Below are 18,636 nucleotides of genomic sequence, written 5' to 3' on the forward strand. Positions count from 1 at the left end.
ATCCCTGTCCCCAACACCAGCACCCCCAAATGACTGTCTCCTGGGGCCCTGCAACTCATCCCCATGAGGACACCCACCCTGTCCCTCACCCACAAGGACACCCAGCCTGGTGGCCGGGCTCAGCTGGGTGTCCCCATATACGGTGGCACTGATGGCAGTGGGGCACCCCACTCCAGGGCACTGTGCCATCCTGAAACACGATGCTGCAGCCACCACGCACCCCAAGAAACCCTGATGGACAAAAGAAACAAGGAAACACAGAGGTATGAAAGTGCTGGAGATCCCCAAACCCAGCCTGGCGTCTGCATTCGAGCCCCCCCAGCCCCTGTCAGCCTGCGGGAGAGCATTGGGAAGGGATGGATGAGCAGGATACGGCTCAGGGACACACACACAGAGCACAAGGGGGTCCACCAAGTGGGACGAGATCAGGGTGAGCAGGACCGGGCGCATGATGCAGCCACAGGCTCCCGCAACCCAGGACTGGGAAGCCGGGGCGAGCGGCCGGGATGCTCCCTCCTTTCCTCGGAGCGCAGCATCCCGCTGCCCCGGCGGGATAAACACCCACTTCCTGCCCTTAATCAGCTCCAGAGGGGCTGTGGGGGGAGACAGGGGGGAGGAAAAAAAATCTCTGGAAAGAAAAACTCATTTCCTGCGACAGAAGAAAAAGATAAAGTCTGGGCTCATTAAAGTGAACTTTACTGGGGAGAGACGGGAAAGAGCCAAACACAATGTCCTTGAAATTTCCTCCGCACGGCTCCGTCCACGAAAACAGGATAAAGCCGCTTCCGCTGTCTCTGCCGGAGCGCGCCGAGGGGGAGTGGGGCCGGGGGGGTCGGCTACAGTTTGTCGAGGTGGGAGCAGACCTGCTGGAAAACCTCCTCCACGGAGCCCTCGGCGTTGAGCTGGGTGCAGAGGGGTTAGCTGGGGAGGGGGGGTCACCTGAGGAGCTCTTCCAGGGATGGATTTTGGCCACGAGTGGGGAGGTCATGGCCAATTTAGGGCAAAGAGATGCAGAGCCATCCTTGGAGGGGGTCTCTGTGTTAGGAACTGGAGGGTGCAGCAGGCTCCAAGGGATCAAGTCCACCCCAAATGAGCATGGACTGAGCTTTTCCCCCTTCCCTTATCATCCCCATCCATCATTTCCCCTCCCATGGCACCATCTGCACCCCAGGCCACGGGGCTGGAGGATGCTGGCATCACCCATGTCCCTGCTTACCTGGCGGACAATGCCTCTGCTCTTGTAGAAGGCGATGACGGGCTCGGTGGCCTTGTAGTAGGTCTCCAAGCGCTTCTTGATGGTCTCCTCATTGTCGTCCACCCGCCCGCTGGTCTCGCCTCGCTTCAGCAGCCGTTTCACCATCGTCTCCTTCCCCGCATCCACATAGAGCAGCAGCGTGGGGGGGCCGATCTGTGGGCAGGGGGGACATGGTTGTCACTGCACTGAGCCACCACGGGTCTGGTTTGGTTTGGGGAGGTGGTGGTGGTGAGCATGGAGGTCACAGATGTTCCCGTGCCATCCTCTGCCTCCCTCTGCATGAGTCTGGGGGCAACTGCGACACCAGAACAGTCCCTATGGCTCCCAGATCTACACGGAGGAACAAAGGGACACCACGGCTAAGCCCTGGCGCTCTGTCATCACCATCACGCCAGCACCGTGGTCACCTTCTGTCAGCCTGATGACACCCTGAAGAGATGTCTCCAAACTGTACCCAGGGCATGCACTGTCCCCAAGGCAGGGGGAGCTGCTGGGACCCTGTTGGGATGGGATCTTTGCTGGGATAGGGAGGCCAGGCTGCTGGGGGCACCGAGACCCTCGGCACGGATGGCAGGTGGCACGGCATGGCACCAGCACTCACCTTCTTCTCAAACTCCTCCCCCTGCTTCACCTCACGGGGGTAGCCGTCGATAAGGAAGCCCTTGGACACGTCTGCTTTGGCCACCATGGCGTCCCTCAGCATGTCCAGCACCGTGTCCTGGGAAGAGGGGACAAAGCTGTCAGGGCTGACGCGGGACAACTTGGCCTCCCCCAGCATCCAGTGCCCCCAGTCCCTCCGCAACTTGCCCCCGGGGTGGCAGGGATGGAGGTGTCCCCAGGCCACATGCCAACCATCACCATGGTACCTGGTGTCCCCACAGCCACCCCTGCCCCACATGCCCCCACCTGCAGCAGCCAGTGGCCCATGTGGACTCACCAGGGGCACCAGCTCGCCCTTCTCCATGATGGCCTGCAGCTTCTTGCCCCGCTCCGAGCCTGAGCTGACCTCGGCCCGCAGCAGGTCCCCCGTGGAGAGGTGGGTGTAGCCATATTTCTGCACGATCTTCTCACACTGGGTCCCTTTCCCCGAGCCGGGGCCACCTGAAAGTCACACGAGGGCCACGTGTGCCCCATCCCACAGGTAAGGAGCTGGAGAGGCAGATGGAAGCAGCAACACAGACCCACAGGAGACCCCAGATCCTGGTGAGATGGGGAAGGGGTCCCCAAGCGCAGCACCAGATATGGTGGGAAAGCTGTTCCTGGGGTGTTCTGGGGGATGCCAGGTCCATGGGGGTGGCATGGGCTGCTGGCAACTGGCACCTGGCTGTCACTGTCCCATTAGCACCTGGCCATCACCACCCCAGCAGCACCCAGGACATCACCACTGCTTGATGGCACACAGGACATCACCTCCCAGCTGTTTACTGCCACATCACCCCAGATGCTGTCACCCCAGGTGCCCTACCAGTCCCAACAGACCCCCAACCCTGGCGCGGGGAGATGGGGCTGAACTGTGACTTTGACCCCAGCAGCAGCAGGACCAGACACCAACTTACCCACCACGAAGATGATTTTGTGGTGCTTGAGTTTTTCTGGGGGAGAGAAAGAAAATAAATACTTGTCAAAAGCCAGAAAGCATGCTGGGGACTGAGTTCTCCCCAGGGGGCGCACAATCCACGGCAGGTGTCCCTGGGGGTGGACAGGACCCACCCCAGGCCCCTGGGGAATAAAGACAAAGTGGGAAGCAGCCACGTGTCCCCCTTGTCCTCGTCACCTGAGTGGGTCATGGCCGGGCTGGATGTGGTCGAGCACAAACACCCCATGGCAGCATAGCCGTGGGGCTGGAGCCCCACTGCCGCGTGGTGTCCTGGAAACTGTCACCGTCCACGGCTCCACTGCAGGTGGGGCTGGCCATGTCCATCCCTGTGGCTGGTTTGTCACCCCAGCGGGCTGGCTTGGCATGGCCACCTCGTGCACCTGGCATGACCCCCAGCAGTCCCTGAACCCCAGCATCGGTCCCTGGGCCTGGTGGCTGACGTGCAGGTGGCACTAACCGCCCTGTCCCCTGCTGAGCACCCAGGCACGGAGTCCCTTGACACCGGCCATGGCGTGGGGTAATGCCAGGGTGCGATGCCTGGGGGGGAGGCTGAGCTAAAAATAAAGCCAAGCTGCTCCAGGGCTGCTCTCCCATCTCCTGATTACAGCCAGCTGAAATTTCAACTCCTCTGGCACTTGACAATCCTCAGGGCTGGGGACAGAGCCAAGTGCTGGCGGGAACCAAGGGGACATGGGACACGTTGGTGGGCTGGAGGGACACAGGGGGCACACAGAGGGAAGGGAAGCAAGGGGAGGATATGGGGAAGGAACAGAAGGGCAATAGAGGGAAGGGATGGAAGGGGGACAGAGAAGATGGATACAAGTGACAAATTGGATAGATGCAAGGGGGATGGAAGGGGGACAGATGCAGTGGGGGACAGATGCATGGGGCTGGATATAAGGAGGACAGGGGGATTTAGGGGAGATGATGCAGGGGGGATCAAGAGAATGGATGCAAGAGGGACCGAGGGGGGCAAAAGGATGGATGCGAGGGGGACAGCACACTCACCTGTTGACATGCTGTCGTGGTCCAGGCACAGGAGCACTTCAGGCTGCGAGGGAAGAAGAGCAGGATGAAAAACTCAGCACTGCAGAGACACACAGGTCCCTAAGGCCAGTGTCCAGCTCCATGGCCAAGATGGGGGTCAGGTCGTCTATCCCACTGTTGGCGGGGGTCGAAGACCTGACAGTAGCTTGGCCTTCAAACGGGGAGCTCAGTGCCTCTGCTCCCACGGCCTTCACCTACCTGGCTCCCAGCAGCCACCCGCCCCATCCGGCTGCGGTAAGGGCTTCCCCATGCCAGGTGACACGTGGTGACGTTACCGGCTTCCTCCCCTGCCCAGACCACATCCCAGTGCCCAGGGTGCTGCCTGACAGCTGGAAACCAGCTTGGCTTGAGCGGTGTCACCAGAACACTGAGTGACGGAGGGAGCATCCCCCCAGCTCCCTCTGGGCTGTTTATTTAGGGGGTGCCCTATGGGGGTCTTGCAGCACCCCATTGCACCCCCATCACCTCGTAGCAGGTGTTTGGCCACCTCGCCTGCCCACACCCAGCCCTGTGGCACCCAACCTGTTTGTGGTGTGTCACCCCAAACCGGCTGGACGGGGTGCTGGGATGGGGCCAAATGAGCCGGCGGCCGCTGATGAGGTTGAGTTACAGCTGGGAAAGGGCAGAGGTGAAGTACGGCTGAAACCGGCACCGGGTCACGTCCCATAGGGCCGAAGCTATGGAATGGTCCCTACAGGGACTGGGGGGGCTGGGAGGGTGCAGAACCCCTAGGGTCCACAACTGTGGGGGGTACTGAGCCCCAGGATGGCTGCACTGACCTTGGCAGGGCCACGGGGGGTGGGAGCACCCCTGGCCCTTGGTGTGGGTTCGGGGCCTGATCCAGCACAGTGCTGGGCTGATGGGTGCAGGGTGAGGGTGATGTGGAGGTGCCTGGTCCCAAGGAGATGGGAAGCGTGTGCTGACTGGGGAGCACAGTAGGATGGGGCTGGGGAGGGGGCTGGGTTGGGGATGCAGTGTGGCTGGGGATTCCCCAAAGGCCTTCACAGGATGCACCCCAGGGTGCTCCCACCAATCTCACCCCAGCTCCAATATACCCCTTGCACATCCCCATCCTCCATCCCATCCCCTTGGCATCCAGCTGCCCCCCTGGGACCCCAAGCCTAGGCTTGGGCTGCTCCAGCACCCCTGCAATCCCCCAAGCACCCCCACAATGGCTGCAGCACCCCTGCAAGCCCCTGAACACCCCACGCAAGCCTCCCAGTATACCCTGCAATTGTTCCAGCACCCATGCAAGCCCCCCAGCACCAATGCCCCCAGCATCCCATGCAATGCCCCCAGCACCCATGCAATAGCTCTAGCACCCCATGCAAGCCCCCCAGCATTCTCTACAACGCTTCCAGCACCCATGCAACCCCCCCAGCAACAATGCCCCCAGCATCCCATGCAGTGCCCCCAGCATGCCCCCCAGCACTCATGCAATGGCTCCAGCACCCCCTGCAATGCCCCCCCCCGTTTCCAGCCGGTGCTACCGGCCGTGCAGCAGCACGGGGCACAGCCCCCCCCCAAACGCCGGTGCCGCAGTGACCCCCCCCAACACAAGAGCGGGCCCGGGCGGGGCTGCGGCAGCGGGACCCCCGGAGCGGGGCCGGGCGGGGGACACTGACCTCGGGGAGCGGGGCCGGGCAGCGCGGGCAGCTGCCTGCTGTCCTGCCCGGCGTTTTATCGCTATATATAGATCGCTGGCGCCGCGGTGCATGTCGGGAGCGGGCCGCTGCCGCCCAGCGGGCAGGGGACGGGCAGGGGACGGGCAGCGACCGCCCCCCGCAGCATCCGTCCTGCCTGTGCCGGCGTCCCGGCGCGGCGGGGGAAGGGATGCAGTTCACGCCCCGCACGGCCGAGGAGTGCGGACCCTCCCGGGCTGGGGGCTGCGCCCGTCCCCACTGCCCCCCTGTGCCTCAGTTTCCCCATCTCCACGGGGTGCTGCGGGGGTCTCCATCCTGCTGGATTTGGGGGTCTGTGAGCATTGTGTAGTCTCCTTGCACCTCCATCCCAGCCCCTCAGAGGGGGACAGCTATCTTCATCCCTGTCCCCATGTCCCCATCCACCTCCAGCACCCCCACCCTGTACACTCCAGTGTGTGGGACAAAACCCCCAGGGTGCAGTGGCCTTAGCTGCCTTTCCTCCTCCTTCTCCTCCACAGCTGCAGACCCCATCCCAAGGCCCCATAACCCCAGGGCAGCTCGCTGGGGGTGATGTGATTTAGGGATGTCTCAGCTGTCCCCTGCTCGAGGGCAGGCACTGTGGGGTGGGTCACAGCTGGGGACAGCCTGCTGGGGACAGCCCGAACACCCCAGACCCCTTCCTGCATCCTCCTGAGTGCCCAGGGCCAGCATGGCTGAGGGTCCCAAGAGGCTCCGAGACCCACTGCGACGGCACCATCAGCACCCACTGCCCAGCCCCAAAAACCCAGCCCGGAGCCAGGGTCCAAGGCAACAGACTGCAGCAATATTTATTCCTGTACAAACCATTACAAAACCCCCACGGCCTCCCCTGGCATCAAGTCCCCCAATGCCCCAGCTGCAATGGGGATGGGCCACAGCTAGAGGGAAACTGAGGCACAGAGCCACCCCCAAGTAACCCCTGCTGGGGCTCAACACCCAAACACACTATATTTAGTTGTTTTCCCCAAATCCACTTCTCCACTGCTGAGCAATTAATAACAAAATTCTGCCCTCCCTTCCCACAACGACAGGGTACCGAGGGACACTGCCAGCCCCCCCACTATGCACCCACTTCTAAATAATTTATAAGCAGTTAATAAATTATGAGAATCCAGCCACAGGCTGCTGCCGGTGCCTTCGTTACTGCTAATGAGCAGCCCCCGCTTGCTCCTTTGGCCAACAAACCCCAATACAAACCCCGAGACCAGAAGCGAGGAGGAAAATAAAAAAACAAAAGCGACAAAAAGCCCCCAAAAATCCCATTGCTCCGTTAGAAAATGTTTTGGCAGTGTGGGTGCAGGACACAGTGCTGCTGGGAGGGGCCGGGTGTTTTTGGGGTGCTGGGGCACTGACAGTGGCAGTGTCACCTCTGCAGGGTCCCACCGAAAACTGCGGGGTTCTGCTGAGGGAAGTATGCCCATGGGATTGGGGTGCTGGGGATAGCAGAGGGGGGGTGAATCCCAAGAAGGGGTCCCCACATCCAGGGGGTTGAGGGAAACAGTCTCTGCAGTAGCCCCAAAAGTGACGCAACCCCAAACCCAGCCGAGGGGCTGCAGCACCTCCCATGTGCCTGCAGGGTGATGGGCTGCGATGCAGCTGGGCCAGGAGTGGGCAGGATCTCACCCTCACACCTCCCACCCATGGGAGAGGACCCCAAACCCTGTGCACACCACCCAGCACCCCCAAAAAACAGCTCAAAACCCAACACATGCTAGGTGTGAAGAGCCACTGTACACAATGGGCAGTGGTCCCATGGGTGGCACCACGATGCGGGGCTCCCACTGTTCCCAGAGGGAGACAGGGGACCCCCCCCACCCACCCCAGCTCCAGGGGTTACAGCCCCTACGGCCAGGTGGGGTGAGAGAAGGTGATGTTGTAGAGACTGGCCCAGCTGGCGAAGACTCTCTTCTCGGTGATGAAGCGATGGTGGTTACCCTTGCGGCTCCGCTCATTGTGGATGTACGTTGTGCACTCGTCAGGGCCCTTCGGTTCATAGTAGTGATAGGGCAGGCGGCGGGGTGGGGGTCGGTGGCTGCAGTCGGGGAGGGAAGCATGGGGTGAGCCCCACGGTGGGGCCAGGGGGCTGGGGTAGGGGCCTGGGGGTCTCCTTACCCGCAGTAGTTGGGTGGCACCATGCCATAGACATGGACAGCATCACACAGCTCCACCGCAATCACCATGGTGAACCAGCCGGTGCTGAGCCATGAGCGTGACTTCTCCCTGGGGAGGAGAAACGGGAGGGGTAAGGGGCAAGGTGACATGAGTGATGGAAGCCCCCAGTGTCCCCAACCCGCCCTGCACACCCCCAGCCTAGTGCTGCAGCCCATGCCCCAGAGAAGCCCAAGAGCCAGCTCTCCCCCTGGGATTCAGAAAAGGGGGGACACAGTGCACGAGGTGGCTCTGAGGTACCTGTCCTTCCCTGTCTCCCCCCGAAACAGGTCATCAAACTGCTTCATGCGGCCGGGGGAGACGATATAGGCTGTCATGTTGGGGAAGGAGGCGCTGACGCGTTGGATGATTTTCAGGAGGCTCTTCTGCATCTTGGCAGGTGGCCCCCAGAAGATGAATATGGTCTCCGGGGTCTTGTTCACGAACTCCTGGGGCCGCTTGAGGACGCGGTAGAGGCTGGAGTGGGCCACCACGCGGAAAGTGGTCTTGTTGCCCACGTCAACCTCATAGCCGGTGGTGGGAGCATCATTCATGCGGATGGTGCACTCGGCCCCGTCAATGGCCGTGCCCAGGCGGGTGCCCAGGAGGTGGCTGGAGCTGGTGACGATGACGCACTGGTGGCAGTGGGCAGTCAGGGTCTGGGGACCACAAGTGCCATGAGCAGGTGACTTTTGGCGTCACCATGACCCAGCAGGGAGGGATGGAATTGGGACAGGGGACAAGGCACTGCCGTTCTGCGCAGAGCCAGGGTCCCCCTGGTGGGGACAATTTGGCTGGATGTCAGCGGAGAACTGAATCCTGCACCCGCCACCGAAGCCAGACCTCACTGCCCAAGCTCATACCTTGTTACCGCAGGCGGGCAGGTACCCGCTTTCCACCCCCCACTTCCTGAGGTCGGGGGGCCGGCGGGCTCTGCCCCGCAGGCGGCTGTAGGGGAACACCTCGCTCCCGCTGCCGGAGCTGTAGATGATCAGCAACATGATCAGGGCAAACAGGACCCCCAGGGCGGCGGCGCGCTGGCTCTGCGGGTGGGGGGAGAGCGTCAGCCGCTGCCCCCACCGCACGGGTGTCAGCATCCCGCCCCACTCCTGGTGGCATCTCCAGCAGGAAGCCCGGTGTCCCCAGGGAGCTGCCTGCTGTCCCTGGGGTGATGCCCCGGCACTCACCGTGCTGCCGCTCATGTCTCTGTGCCAGCCTCAGCGTGTAGCGATTGCCGGTGTCCTGCAAGCACCTGCAAGGCACATGGTCACCCCCAGCACCATCCTCTCACCACCATGCTCAGTGTCTCATCTCCCCACTGCTCCAGGATAGGGATTCCGGATAAGCCACCAGGCAGCCCAGCTGTGCTAGAGCAGAGCCCTGCGGGCCAGACACCCAGCTGCACCCCCAGGTTCCCCATTGAAGGGGAGGACAAACCCCAGCACTGGTGTGGGGAAGGGAAACGCCACAGGCAAAGGCTGGGTGAGCTCTGCGGCATCGAGCAGCCGAACCCAACTGCGCTTCATGCGAGGGAAACCCCACAGTGGCTGCATTCCCAGGAAGGATTATCCCCAACCAGCAGGGCTGAAGCTACTCAAACCTGCAGGGTCAGGGAGGGTGAACGGGCCGCTCGTGCCATGAAATCCCATTAAAACAACCGGCTTGGACTGGAGAGAGAGGAACTGCGACCTGTACGACTCAGCTCATGCATGGACTCAAATCTGGCTGGAGCCAGCAGGGTCCCCTCCAGCCCCGGGGGCCAGGTGCACCCCGGGTGGCCACCCCCAGCAGCACCTGCTCTAACCTCTGCTTGCCCAGCCTCCCAGAAATAGAACTCACCCAACTTCATTTTTTAAAGTCCTCATTAGTGAGTCACAGCTGCTCCTGAAGTACTCAGAGCAATTGGAAATGAAAAAAATATAAAGATGGAAGCCTCTTTAGTCATTGCCCTGAGGGAAGCAGGGATGGAAAATTACGCAGCAGCCTGGGTTGACACTTGGGGGGACCCCGAAGGGCTCTCAGCGCTGGTGTGGATGCCCAGGAAGGTGCCAGCCCACCCAGGTGTGTGGGGGCAAAGGGGTCTCGCTGTGCACAGCCTGAGGAGAGGAGGACCCTCGTTCCGGCCACCGCTCAGGCCACGGGTGACTCCGCAGCGGGGACCCCGCGGGCCTTACCTGGGCAAGGGCTCTCATCTGCAGCGGGCGGCGAGCGGCGCGGGGGGGTCCGTCATCTCCTCCTCCGCCCCGTGTGCACCACGGACTGCGGGGGGGTGCCGGGCCCCTCCGGCGAGCACGGCCATGGCGGCGCCCCGGGGGTCACATCGCTGCTCTGCCGGGGAAGGGCTGGTCCAGACCCGCTCCCCCCTTCCTGCACCCCCGGGTGCAAATCTCACTGCACCCCCACGTGTCGGTGTTCCCCCCTCCAGCCCCGGATGCAAACCCTCCTGTACCCTGGGAAGTGAAAACCTTCCCCCGGCCCCCCGGGATGCAAACCTTCCTCCACTGCTACGGGCAATTCCTCCCCCGCCCCAGCGTGCAACCCCCCCGCTCCCACATGCAACCCCCTCCCGCTCCCGGGTGCAATCCCTCCACCCCGGCACCCCTTGGAAACACCAGCTTTCCCCCCGGCAGCCCCGCTTTGCAGGAACCGGGCAGGCCGGAGGCCGCCCCCATCCAGCCGGGGAGGGGTTCCCACCTTCCCCGCGCCCCCCCGCCCTCCGCCATCCACCGTGCACCGGAGCGGCGGGGCGGCTCCTCCGGCCGGACAAGGCGCCATTCCACCCACCCCGCACCGGCTAAACGGGCCCCGAGGAGACGCGCCTGGTCCACTGACCGCTCCGCAATGCACCGCGACGCTGCTGCCGGTGCCGCCGCTGCTGCCGCCCGGACCGGGGCCGGAGCCACCGCCGCGCACAGAGCCCCGGGAGCCGCGCACCGCCCGGGGCCGGGAAGCGCCGCGGGGGTCCTAGTGCCGCCCGCCCGGGCCGGGAAGCGCCGCGGAGGTCCTAGTGCCGCCCGCCCGGGCTGGGCCACGGCGGAACCAGCCGGGGTGCCCCCGCCCCGTCAGCCTGGCCCGTGAGCCCCCCCCGGGGCACCGGTGAGGGCAGTGGGAGGGGCTGGGGGCGGCAGCTCTGCCTGTGAGTGCCAGGAGCAGCATGCGGAGCCTGAGCCGCTGCCCGGCGCAGGGTCACATTGTTGGGATGCCGCGGCCTCCCCCGCGCTGGCTGCACAGCCCGGGGCCCCTCTCCGGGGGATTTCGTGGGGCGAGGAGGGGATTCCACCGCTGACCGGCACCTGCATCCACCGACACCTATCTGGTGGGATTTTGTCTTTGCTGTGCTAGGGATGCCTGTCCCTGCGTGGGGCTGTGGCAGCTGGAGCACCCAACAAAGGGCTCCATGGGCTCTTCTCTTCACAGCATCCCCAGGTTCCAGGTGACTCACTCCTCGCTTGACCCCAGCGCTTGGCCTCAGCTGAAACAGGAGTGAACGTGTCTCCCTTTGCCCCTCCATGGTCCCCTGACACTCCCAGGCCCACCCAAACGTGGCATTTGTTACGGGTTCAAAGAACCGCTGTGGCAGCTCCGTGCAGCCAGACTGGGGGCCGCACATGTGCCCATGGTGTGTCCCGTGTCCTGGGGGACGTGGGAGCTGACAGCCATCCTGCCCACAGCCCAGCACTGCTCAACTCTGTGGGGCTGAGGATTGCCCCAGACCCAGCACGAAATCCACACCAGACCAGCGCTCGTCCTGCCAAGACACAGCTGCTGGTTCCCAAACAATCTCATCCATGAGCTCTCAGCACCCTCCCCCATGCTTCAGCTCAGCTCTACCCCCTTGTCACCTCTCCCTCTTATTTATAGCCTGGCAGGAGAGCAGGACACCACAGCCCTGTGACCAGCTGCCATCCCCCCATCCCGTGTCCTGCAGTCGCAAGGGGCACAGCATGAGGCACCACCAAGTTAAAAATGCTTTTAATGGCCACATTTGCTTTGGTCTGAATCCAAGGGCACTTGTGACAAGGCAACTTGGAGCTCCCAGGGTGCATATGGCCCCTGCACTTCCCAGCTGGGGGGACACAGGGGACAGCAGGGACCTGCCCGGGCACAGAGCAGCAGAAGGCAGCAGCACGGGGGATCCTGGACCCCTGCACCCCACACCCCGTGCTGGGTCTCAGGGTGCAAATGAGCCAAGGACTGTGGGGAAGCTTCATCCCTGGGAGAGGTACCAGCTTGTGGCCCTGGCAGAGCTGAGTTCTCCTACCCCTTGTGCTGGAGCCCAGCAGTGTGAATGTTTAATCCTGCATTAAATATTCATCCCAGCAGAGAGGGTGGAAAACCTTCATAGTCGCCCTGGGTCCATCCTGGCAGACATTCGGAGCCAATGGAACTCCATGGGTCCAGCTCATGCCCCCTGCACACCAACATGGGGGGTCCCAGCCCACCCACCAGCTGGGGGAACCGGCCCTGCCGCTGCACAGGTGGAGACTTTCCGCTCCAGGGCTCAGCAAAAGGCTTCGAACCGTGGCACTGGTAGAGCCGGGACGTGTGGTTGCAGGACGAGAGCTGCCGCCTTGCCCCGTGGCTGCCGCCCTACCTGCCCGCCCAGGATGGGTGCATGAAAATGATGTTCCTCTTCTTGGCCCAGCGGGAGAAGATGGCTTTCTCGGTGATGAAGCGGTGCCCGGCGCGGCGGGCTCGCTCGTGTACCAGGTACATCTTGCACTCATCCAGCCGGCCCTTCTCGAAGTAGTGGTAGGGCACGCTCGAGTGGTTCTTCTCCCTGGTGGGAGGGGATGGGGTGGGTGTGGGACATGGGGGGACACCAGATCACCAGATGTCTGCCCCCGCCACCCCTGTCACACCTGCAGTAGCTGTCGCTGACCATGCCGAAGACGCAGATCTGTTCGCAAAGCTCCATGGCCAGGATCATGGTGAACCAGCCTGTGCTCAGGAAGGAGCCAGACTTGATCCTGCAAAGCACCGCGGCCGCGCTGGAGCAGGTGGCACAGTGCTGCCATCCCAGATGGGCTATGGATGCCTGAGGGGGGACGGGTTCTGTGACAGAGGGACCCAATGGGGGGTCCTTGGGAGCCGGTGGTACCTGTTCTTCCCTGTCTCGTTCTGGAAGACATCATCGCAATACGCCATCTTCTCCTCGGTCAGGGTGTAGATCTGCAGCTGGGGGTAGGTCTCCATCACCTTCCGCAGCATCTGGTACGTCGAGCCCACCTTCTCCCGGTTCATCTTCTTTGCGGGTCCCCAGATGATGTAGAGGGTCTCCCGGGATTGCTGGAAGAAGTAGGGCTGGTTCTTCAGCAGCAGCGGGACGCTGGTGTGTGACACCACCCGGATGGTACTCCGCGCCCCCACGTCTTCCTCGTAGCCGGCGGTGGGGGCATGGTTCATGCGCAGAACGCACTCCTGCCCATCGATGTCCTGTCCCAGGTGTGAACCCAGCATCTGCCCCGAGCTGGAGACCACGGCACAGCGGCGGCACAGCGCTCGCTCCAGCGGCTGTGGGGACATGCACTGTCAGCTCCACAGCAGCTGCATACACAGCAGCCCAGCCCGCCCTTCCCTAGAGAAGGGGAAACTGAAGCACAGGAGGATCAGGCTGCCCCGTCTTCACGCACCTTCCCATCAGGGACACGGCTGTACCCCTGAAACCTGAGGTGGGTGGGTGCCACGGGGCTGCCCCGCTCCGCCGGGACCCAGCAGCAGGGCTGCAGGCAGGCGTGGGAGCACAGCAGGACGTACAGCACAGCGACCGCTGCCGCGCACACCAGCATCAGGAACAGCCGGATCTGGAAGTAGAGTGGGGAGGATTTTCCGGCGTCTGGCCACACGCACCAGCCTCACATCAGGTGCCAGTGGCCCCGCGGTGCCATGTGGCATGAGGAGGAGGGTGCTCGGGTGCGGGTGCATTGGCCGGGGTGCAGCGAGGAGGTGCAGTGGGGAGCACGGGGTGCTTGCGCCCCGCTTGCTGCCTGCAGCAGAAATGCGCCCCCCCCCCCCCCCCCATATGGCCATGCCGATGGGGCCGGGGCTCCATGCTGCCTGTGGGGACCGGCAGCTGCCAGGCTGTGCCCTTCCACTGCATCATTTCGGGGGTGAGTGGCCCCCCGGTGCTGGTGGGGTCTCCCTGGCCCTTTGCACCCCGTGCCCCCCGGGGCCCCGCGCCCTCCGTCCCGGGGGGTACTCACCAGCGTCTTCATGCTCGGGGGGCTGGCGGGGTCCGGGGGTCACCCGGAGGCGGGGACCTCGCACCCTGCACGCAGAGGGGACTCAGCGGCGGCACCGGTGGATGGGGCATAGGGGACCCCACTGTCCCCAGTACCCCAATGCCCAAGGTCCCCCCCGTGCCCAGGACACAGCCCTTGTGCCGGGACCCCCCGGCGGCCAGGACCCCCCCATGCCCCGGACCCACCCGTGTCCCCCATCCCGCCGCGGTGCAGCCCCCAGGGCAGGGTCGGAGCCCGGGAAGGGGCGGCCCCGCGGAGCGGCGTCCGCGGTGCCCGGTACCGGTCCCACTCACCGCGCCGGGAGCCCCCAGGGCGGCCGCCGGGCCCCGCATCCCGGCCGGGGGGCACCGGGCTGGGGCTGGTGGGGCGGAGCGGGCGCTGCAGGACCGGGACCGCCCCCGCCCGTTCCCAGCACCGAGTTCCGGCTCCTCCGGGGACGCGCCCGCCGCCCAGCGCCGCCCGCGGCTCCGGAACCGGTACACAGCATCGGCCTCTGTGCTCCGGGACTGGCCCCGGCACCATCCCCTACATCCTGAGACCGACCGTCCCGACCGCAGCACCTACCTCCCGTGCCCCCGGTACCGACCCCACCACCCATCCCCTATGTCCAGGACCCGGTACGGACCCCAGAAACCACTCCGTGTGCGCAGAGACCGACCCCAACACCCCTTTCTCTCCAGGCTCCTGCTCTGCCCTCTCAAGCTTCCCTCCAGCCCAGGGGTCCCCGCGGCCACCCCCCTGTCCCAAAGCCCCTTCCTCAGCTCCGTGCACCACCAGCTCCCACCCACACTGCACACCAGTGAGCTCAGGACTGGTGACAACAGCCTGGGAACCCACATGACCCCAAACGGCTCGGGAGCAAGGCCTCAGCACCCCAGTTCCCATGTGATGGCCCTAGGGGGACTACTGTCACCTGCAGCCCCCACAGTGGGGCTGGGCCACCAAGTGCCCCCGAGACATGTCCCCAGAGCGAGCCGCCGCCTGCCCGCCTGCCCAGGTAGCAGGACTGGACTTTGCTTTCTCCCACTGTTGACAAAGAAATGTGAGAAGTAACACTGAAACTGGTCCCAACTCTGGCCTCTGCAGGCTTGGACTGAGAAGAAAGAGGAGGTGAGGGGTGCTGCTGGAGCCTGGGGACACACCTGCAGATGCCCAGAGACGTGACTGAATTTTCTCCCCTTTTACCTCCCCCTGCCCCAGCTCAAACCCAGCCCCAACTGAGCCTCCGGACCACCCTCCAACCCCAGCCACGCCATGGGTTACACCACAGCCAAGAGCCGCAGCACCTGCGGTTGCCCCAGGCCACCAGCATCATCCCCTGGCAGGATGGGAGCTGATGAGACAAGCTGCTGTCTGGGGGAGACAGTTCACAGCACATGCGAGAAAGATCAGGGCACCCCAAAACTGCCCCCCTTTTGCTGGAATTACCCCTGGCAGGGCCAGCGTGAGGCTGGGTGTGCCCAGCCTGGCCAGATTCTCTCTGGCGCAGCAGCATCTGACAGTGGTGACAGGAACAGCACCTGCCAGCGGTGGAGCCAAATGCTTCCTCGTGACTCAGGGCATCTCTGGATGGCGGCAGGAGGGGACGCAGAGCAGCAGTGGCACTGTCCCCGCATTCTCTGCATGCCCAGCCTCACCAGGGTCCCTCCTCAGGAAGGTAAAACCCCCCAGCACCATGACTGGCCCCTCCAGCAGGAGATGGAGAACACAAGTCCGGCTTTTCCAAACTCAGTTACATTTATTTCCTCTCCTTCATAAATCCAATTAAGTCCCGCCCCCCCAACCATATGTAAACGTTTAAAAAACCCCAGAAGGAACAAACTACTGGCCACAGCAAGAGCAGACGGGAAAGATCACCCAGAGGCCGGGCAGTGAGCAGGCGCCAGAGCTCGACTTGTGCTCCGGCAGTTACAGCTGCTGGACCCCCCAGCCCCTCCCGCCAGCGCAGGCCAAAGCGCAGCAGGTCCCTGGCAGCCAGGGCTCTGGTCCCTCTCTTGATGAGCCCTGGGGGTCAGTTTTGTGTCCCTTTGGTCCATAAGTTGTAAATTACAAGTGGTTTTGTCTCTGTGGGAAGGGAGGTGGGAGCATGCAGCCCCCTCAGTGCCGGGTGCTCTGCAGGGGCTGTGAGTGCTGCCAGCAAACCCTTTCCTGGCTGTGACACTGCAGCACGGGCATCTTCCCCTCGTTTCCCTCAGCTGGGCCTTCAGTCCGATTTCTGGGCAGGCTTCCTGCTCTTCCACATCATGACCATTATAAAAATGCCTGCCACGAGAGAGAGAACAGATTCAGCCAGAGAACTTCCAATTACAGGCGCTTTTAAAACACAATGTAGTGATATAAAGAACCTCAGCAGAGCGAATGAGAAACAGTTCCGCCATTTGATAACAGCCAGAGTTACAAAAACACACGCCCTGAGAGCCTGTGCCAGGCCGAGCTGCGGCAAGAGCCACAGAGAGTGTGTCACAAGTCTCACATGTTCACTAACCCCCCAGCAACTCTCTTCCTAATTTAGAAGCTTCTAATTAGAACAACAGAAATAACGCTCACCTATAAACAGCAGCAGCACCAGCCCAGCCACCACAGGGATGATAACCGCAAACTCCCGAGGCAAGAAGTACTGGTGGATCCCGTAGTTGCTGTCAATGAAGGGCTGTGGGGGACAGAGAGAGGAGTCAGCAGGTGGGACAACCCCAGGGCAAGTCCCTGACACCTGCAGCCTCATGGTTTCGAAAGCGGGATGGAAATAACCCGCACGTGGCTCAGCCCACAGCTGCAGGGATGTGACACGGGGGGGAAAGAAGGTTTCAGCGTATAGCAGACAATGTGAGGCTGGCACAGGGGTCCTGCAGCCCTGGGGTCTCAGGGGGTCACAGCGGCTCGCCTGCTTGGTGTTGAACCCAGCAAACCCCTGGACTCTCTGCCCTGCAGAGGGACTGGCTGATGTGGCTCAGTTTCACCGCGATCCTGCCAGGCGATCCTGCACCAGACTCTGGACACTAGAGAGCAGTGTAAGGGTCCCTGCACAGCAGTGAGTGCATCTACACGCTCCAGACATAAACATGTGTTGGGCAGCAAAGTAGAGGCAAGAGGGAAATTCAAAGCTCTCAGAGGTCAGAGGGGAAGCTGCCAGTTCAGACATCGGCCCAGGGCCGGACAAGGGGTCTCATACCTGGAAAGCTCACGAGGAGATGTTTCTTTCCAGGAAGAAATCCTCTAATGACCTCAGCTGATGTGTCCCTAGAATTGGGCAACTCCCAGGCTCACAATCACTTTTCCAGAGCTCTGCATTCCCTAAACCCTTCTCCTCCCTACCAGACTCCACGTTTCGTAAGAATCATCTCTTTTTATGTTTCCCTCTGTGGTCTCCCGCCAGAACCAGGAATTGGGAGGACTGTGAATGTGCACGCCAATGACAACACTTCCAGAGCGAGCCGGCTTCAGCTCTCACTGATGGCTTGAGCAAGACTCAGATCTTAGACCGCCCGGGTCAGCCTGTGCGAGAGCTGCAGGGCAGGCAGCACAACCGATGCTTGATCTCGCCCAGCAAGGGCAGTGCCAGCAAAGAGAGGAACTTCTGCCCTGAAATTTTTAACAAGAAAGCTGGCAAGGCCGGGTCCTTCAAGCACATGGACACACCAGCACCTCCACGGAGCCCAGGCTAACAGCGGGTGTGAAGTGACCCGGATTACACTGCTCCGAGCCCCGTACCAGGATGACGATCCAGAAGGTGTAGTACACAAAGAGGAGGAGGCTGAAGGCGACCAAGCAGAATCCAACCAGCCGGTCCGTCACCGTGGCCTGCAAAGGGAGAGGGAGTCAGAGCGGGGCCCGCACGCTGTGCCCCACGCACGGAGCCGTTACCGGGCGACCGCTGCTCATTCAGCCCCGGCTTAGTGAACGCGCCGCTGCGGCTCTGCCCACGGAGGGCACGGGGGACCCGCGGCCGCAGGAACAACCACCGCGGGGGGAACGGCCGGGCCCGGCTGCTGAGAGCGCTCCCGGGGCCGCCGCCCGGCCGCGCCAGCCCGCACCCCACAGCCCGGCCCGGTGCTCCCACGTACCGACCCCGCCGCTGCCCCGGGAAGGCCCCAGGAGGCGACGGAGACCCGGCCTGGAGGCTCCGCGCTGGCTCCCGGCCGCGACCGAGCCCAAAACCCCCGGGCCCCCCACGTTAACGGGCCGAGCAGGAGGATCCCGAGTCCCTCCGGGGAGGGGGCGCTCCCGGCCGCACTCACCATGGCGACCGGCAGCCTCGCCGCTCCGGGAGCAGCCACCAATCAGCGAGCGCTGCGCCAGCCCCACCCTCCCCTCTGCCGGCTGCGACCAATCATTGGAGGCGGCCTTGGGTCCGCGGCATTGTGGGAAGCGCGGGCGCGGCTCCCGCGGAGCATGACGGGAGATGTAGTCCCGGCGGGACGGGCCCCGCGGCAGGCGCTGCGCGGCCCCCTCAGCCACCCCGTCCTGGAGCCACCCGGCTCCAAACCAGCTCCCCACACCCCGGAGACCTGCGCCGCAGCCGTTGTCTCCACATACGCTGCGGCGGGAGGGAAGGGGAAAGCGACACTGAACGGCCGAGGGACGTGAGGGGGCGGCATTGACTGAGGAGGAGGCGGCGGCTGAGGGAAGGGGGAACACCCTGCGCGGCACCCGAGTGCAGCTGCCATG

At 63.3% G+C, this 18,636-nt stretch overlaps 4 protein-coding genes across 6 annotated transcripts; all 4 read right to left on the reverse strand.

Moving 5' to 3' along the window:
- Positions 1-680: 680 nt before the first annotated feature.
- AK1 (adenylate kinase 1) lies at positions 681-5,663 on the reverse strand. Its single transcript, XM_065035931.1, has 7 exons — positions 5,525-5,663; positions 3,861-3,903; positions 2,812-2,847; positions 2,193-2,356; positions 1,857-1,973; positions 1,217-1,408; positions 681-902 (listed from the first exon to the last, which is right to left on the reverse strand). The coding sequence occupies exons 2-7, from the start codon at positions 3,868-3,870 to the stop codon at positions 837-839; spliced, it is 585 nt and encodes a 194-aa protein (XP_064892003.1). The 5' UTR covers positions 3,871-3,903; positions 5,525-5,663; the 3' UTR covers positions 681-836.
- A 680-nt stretch (positions 5,664-6,343) lies between these two features.
- Positions 6,344-10,044, reverse strand: ST6GALNAC6 (ST6 N-acetylgalactosaminide alpha-2,6-sialyltransferase 6). 3 transcript variants are annotated; one of them, XM_065035922.1, is made up of 7 exons: positions 9,904-9,996; positions 9,569-9,613; positions 8,917-8,981; positions 8,593-8,772; positions 7,991-8,388; positions 7,694-7,801; positions 6,344-7,613 (listed from the first exon to the last, which is right to left on the reverse strand). In XM_065035922.1, the coding sequence occupies exons 3-7, from the start codon at positions 8,929-8,931 to the stop codon at positions 7,424-7,426; spliced, it is 891 nt and encodes a 296-aa protein (XP_064891994.1). In that variant the 5' UTR covers positions 8,932-8,981; positions 9,569-9,613; positions 9,904-9,996; the 3' UTR covers positions 6,344-7,423. The 3 variants fall into 3 exon arrangements, with proteins under 3 accessions (XP_064891994.1, XP_064891993.1, XP_064891995.1); XM_065035921.1 differs by lacking the exon at positions 9,569-9,613 and having other exon boundaries at positions 9,904-10,044; XM_065035923.1 differs by lacking the exon at positions 8,917-8,981 and having other exon boundaries at positions 8,593-8,710; positions 9,904-10,041.
- A 1,641-nt stretch (positions 10,045-11,685) lies between these two features.
- Positions 11,686-14,411, reverse strand: ST6GALNAC4 (ST6 N-acetylgalactosaminide alpha-2,6-sialyltransferase 4). The gene is made up of 6 exons (XM_065035920.1): positions 14,265-14,411; positions 13,933-13,997; positions 13,363-13,533; positions 12,831-13,243; positions 12,592-12,699; positions 11,686-12,509 (listed from the first exon to the last, which is right to left on the reverse strand). Exons 2-6 carry the CDS (start codon positions 13,942-13,944, stop codon positions 12,320-12,322), a joined length of 894 nt encoding a protein of 297 aa, XP_064891992.1. The 5' UTR covers positions 13,945-13,997; positions 14,265-14,411; the 3' UTR covers positions 11,686-12,319.
- A 1,278-nt stretch (positions 14,412-15,689) lies between these two features.
- Positions 15,690-18,313, reverse strand: DPM2 (dolichyl-phosphate mannosyltransferase subunit 2, regulatory). The gene is made up of 4 exons (XM_065035934.1): positions 18,207-18,313; positions 17,680-17,769; positions 16,519-16,621; positions 15,690-16,233 (listed from the first exon to the last, which is right to left on the reverse strand). Exons 1-4 carry the CDS (start codon positions 18,207-18,209, stop codon positions 16,175-16,177), a joined length of 255 nt encoding a protein of 84 aa, XP_064892006.1. The 5' UTR covers positions 18,210-18,313; the 3' UTR covers positions 15,690-16,174.
- Between the last annotated feature and the right edge of the window lie 323 nt (positions 18,314-18,636).

This window comes from Columba livia, chromosome 19 (assembly GCF_036013475.1).
Source record: "Columba livia isolate bColLiv1 breed racing homer chromosome 19, bColLiv1.pat.W.v2, whole genome shotgun sequence".
NCBI lineage: Eukaryota > Metazoa > Chordata > Aves > Columbiformes > Columbidae > Columba > Columba livia.

Excerpts from the sequence above, each read along its gene's own strand:
- ST6GALNAC6 (XM_065035921.1), bottom strand. Across the intron at positions 7,802-7,990 it reads GGGGAGACAGGGAAGGACAG|GGAGAAGTCACGCTCATGGC; the intron begins GTACCTCAGAGC and ends TCTCCTCCCCAG. Across the intron at positions 7,614-7,693 it reads GTGCCACCCAACTACTGCGG|CCACCGACCCCCACCCCGCC; the intron begins GTAAGGAGACCC and ends CCCCGACTGCAG.
- AK1 (XM_065035931.1), bottom strand. Across the intron at positions 2,357-2,811 it reads CAAAATCATCTTCGTGGTGG|GTGGCCCCGGCTCGGGGAAA; the intron begins GTAAGTTGGTGT and ends TGTGACTTTCAG. Across the intron at positions 1,974-2,192 it reads AGGGCGAGCTGGTGCCCCTG|GACACGGTGCTGGACATGCT; the intron begins GTGAGTCCACAT and ends CCCTCTTCCCAG.
- ST6GALNAC4 (XM_065035920.1), bottom strand. Across the intron at positions 12,700-12,830 it reads AACGAGACAGGGAAGAACAG|GATCAAGTCTGGCTCCTTCC; the intron begins GTACCACCGGCT and ends GGTGCTTTGCAG. Across the intron at positions 12,510-12,591 it reads GTCAGCGACAGCTACTGCAG|GGAGAAGAACCACTCGAGCG; the intron begins GTGTGACAGGGG and ends CCCTCCCACCAG.
- DPM2 (XM_065035934.1), bottom strand. Across the intron at positions 16,622-17,679 it reads CCTTCTGGATCGTCATCCTG|CCCTTCATTGACAGCAACTA; the intron begins GTACGGGGCTCG and ends TGTCCCCCACAG. Across the intron at positions 16,234-16,518 it reads GGTGCTGCTGCTGTTTATAG|GCATTTTTATAATGGTCATG; the intron begins GTGAGCGTTATT and ends CTCTCGTGGCAG.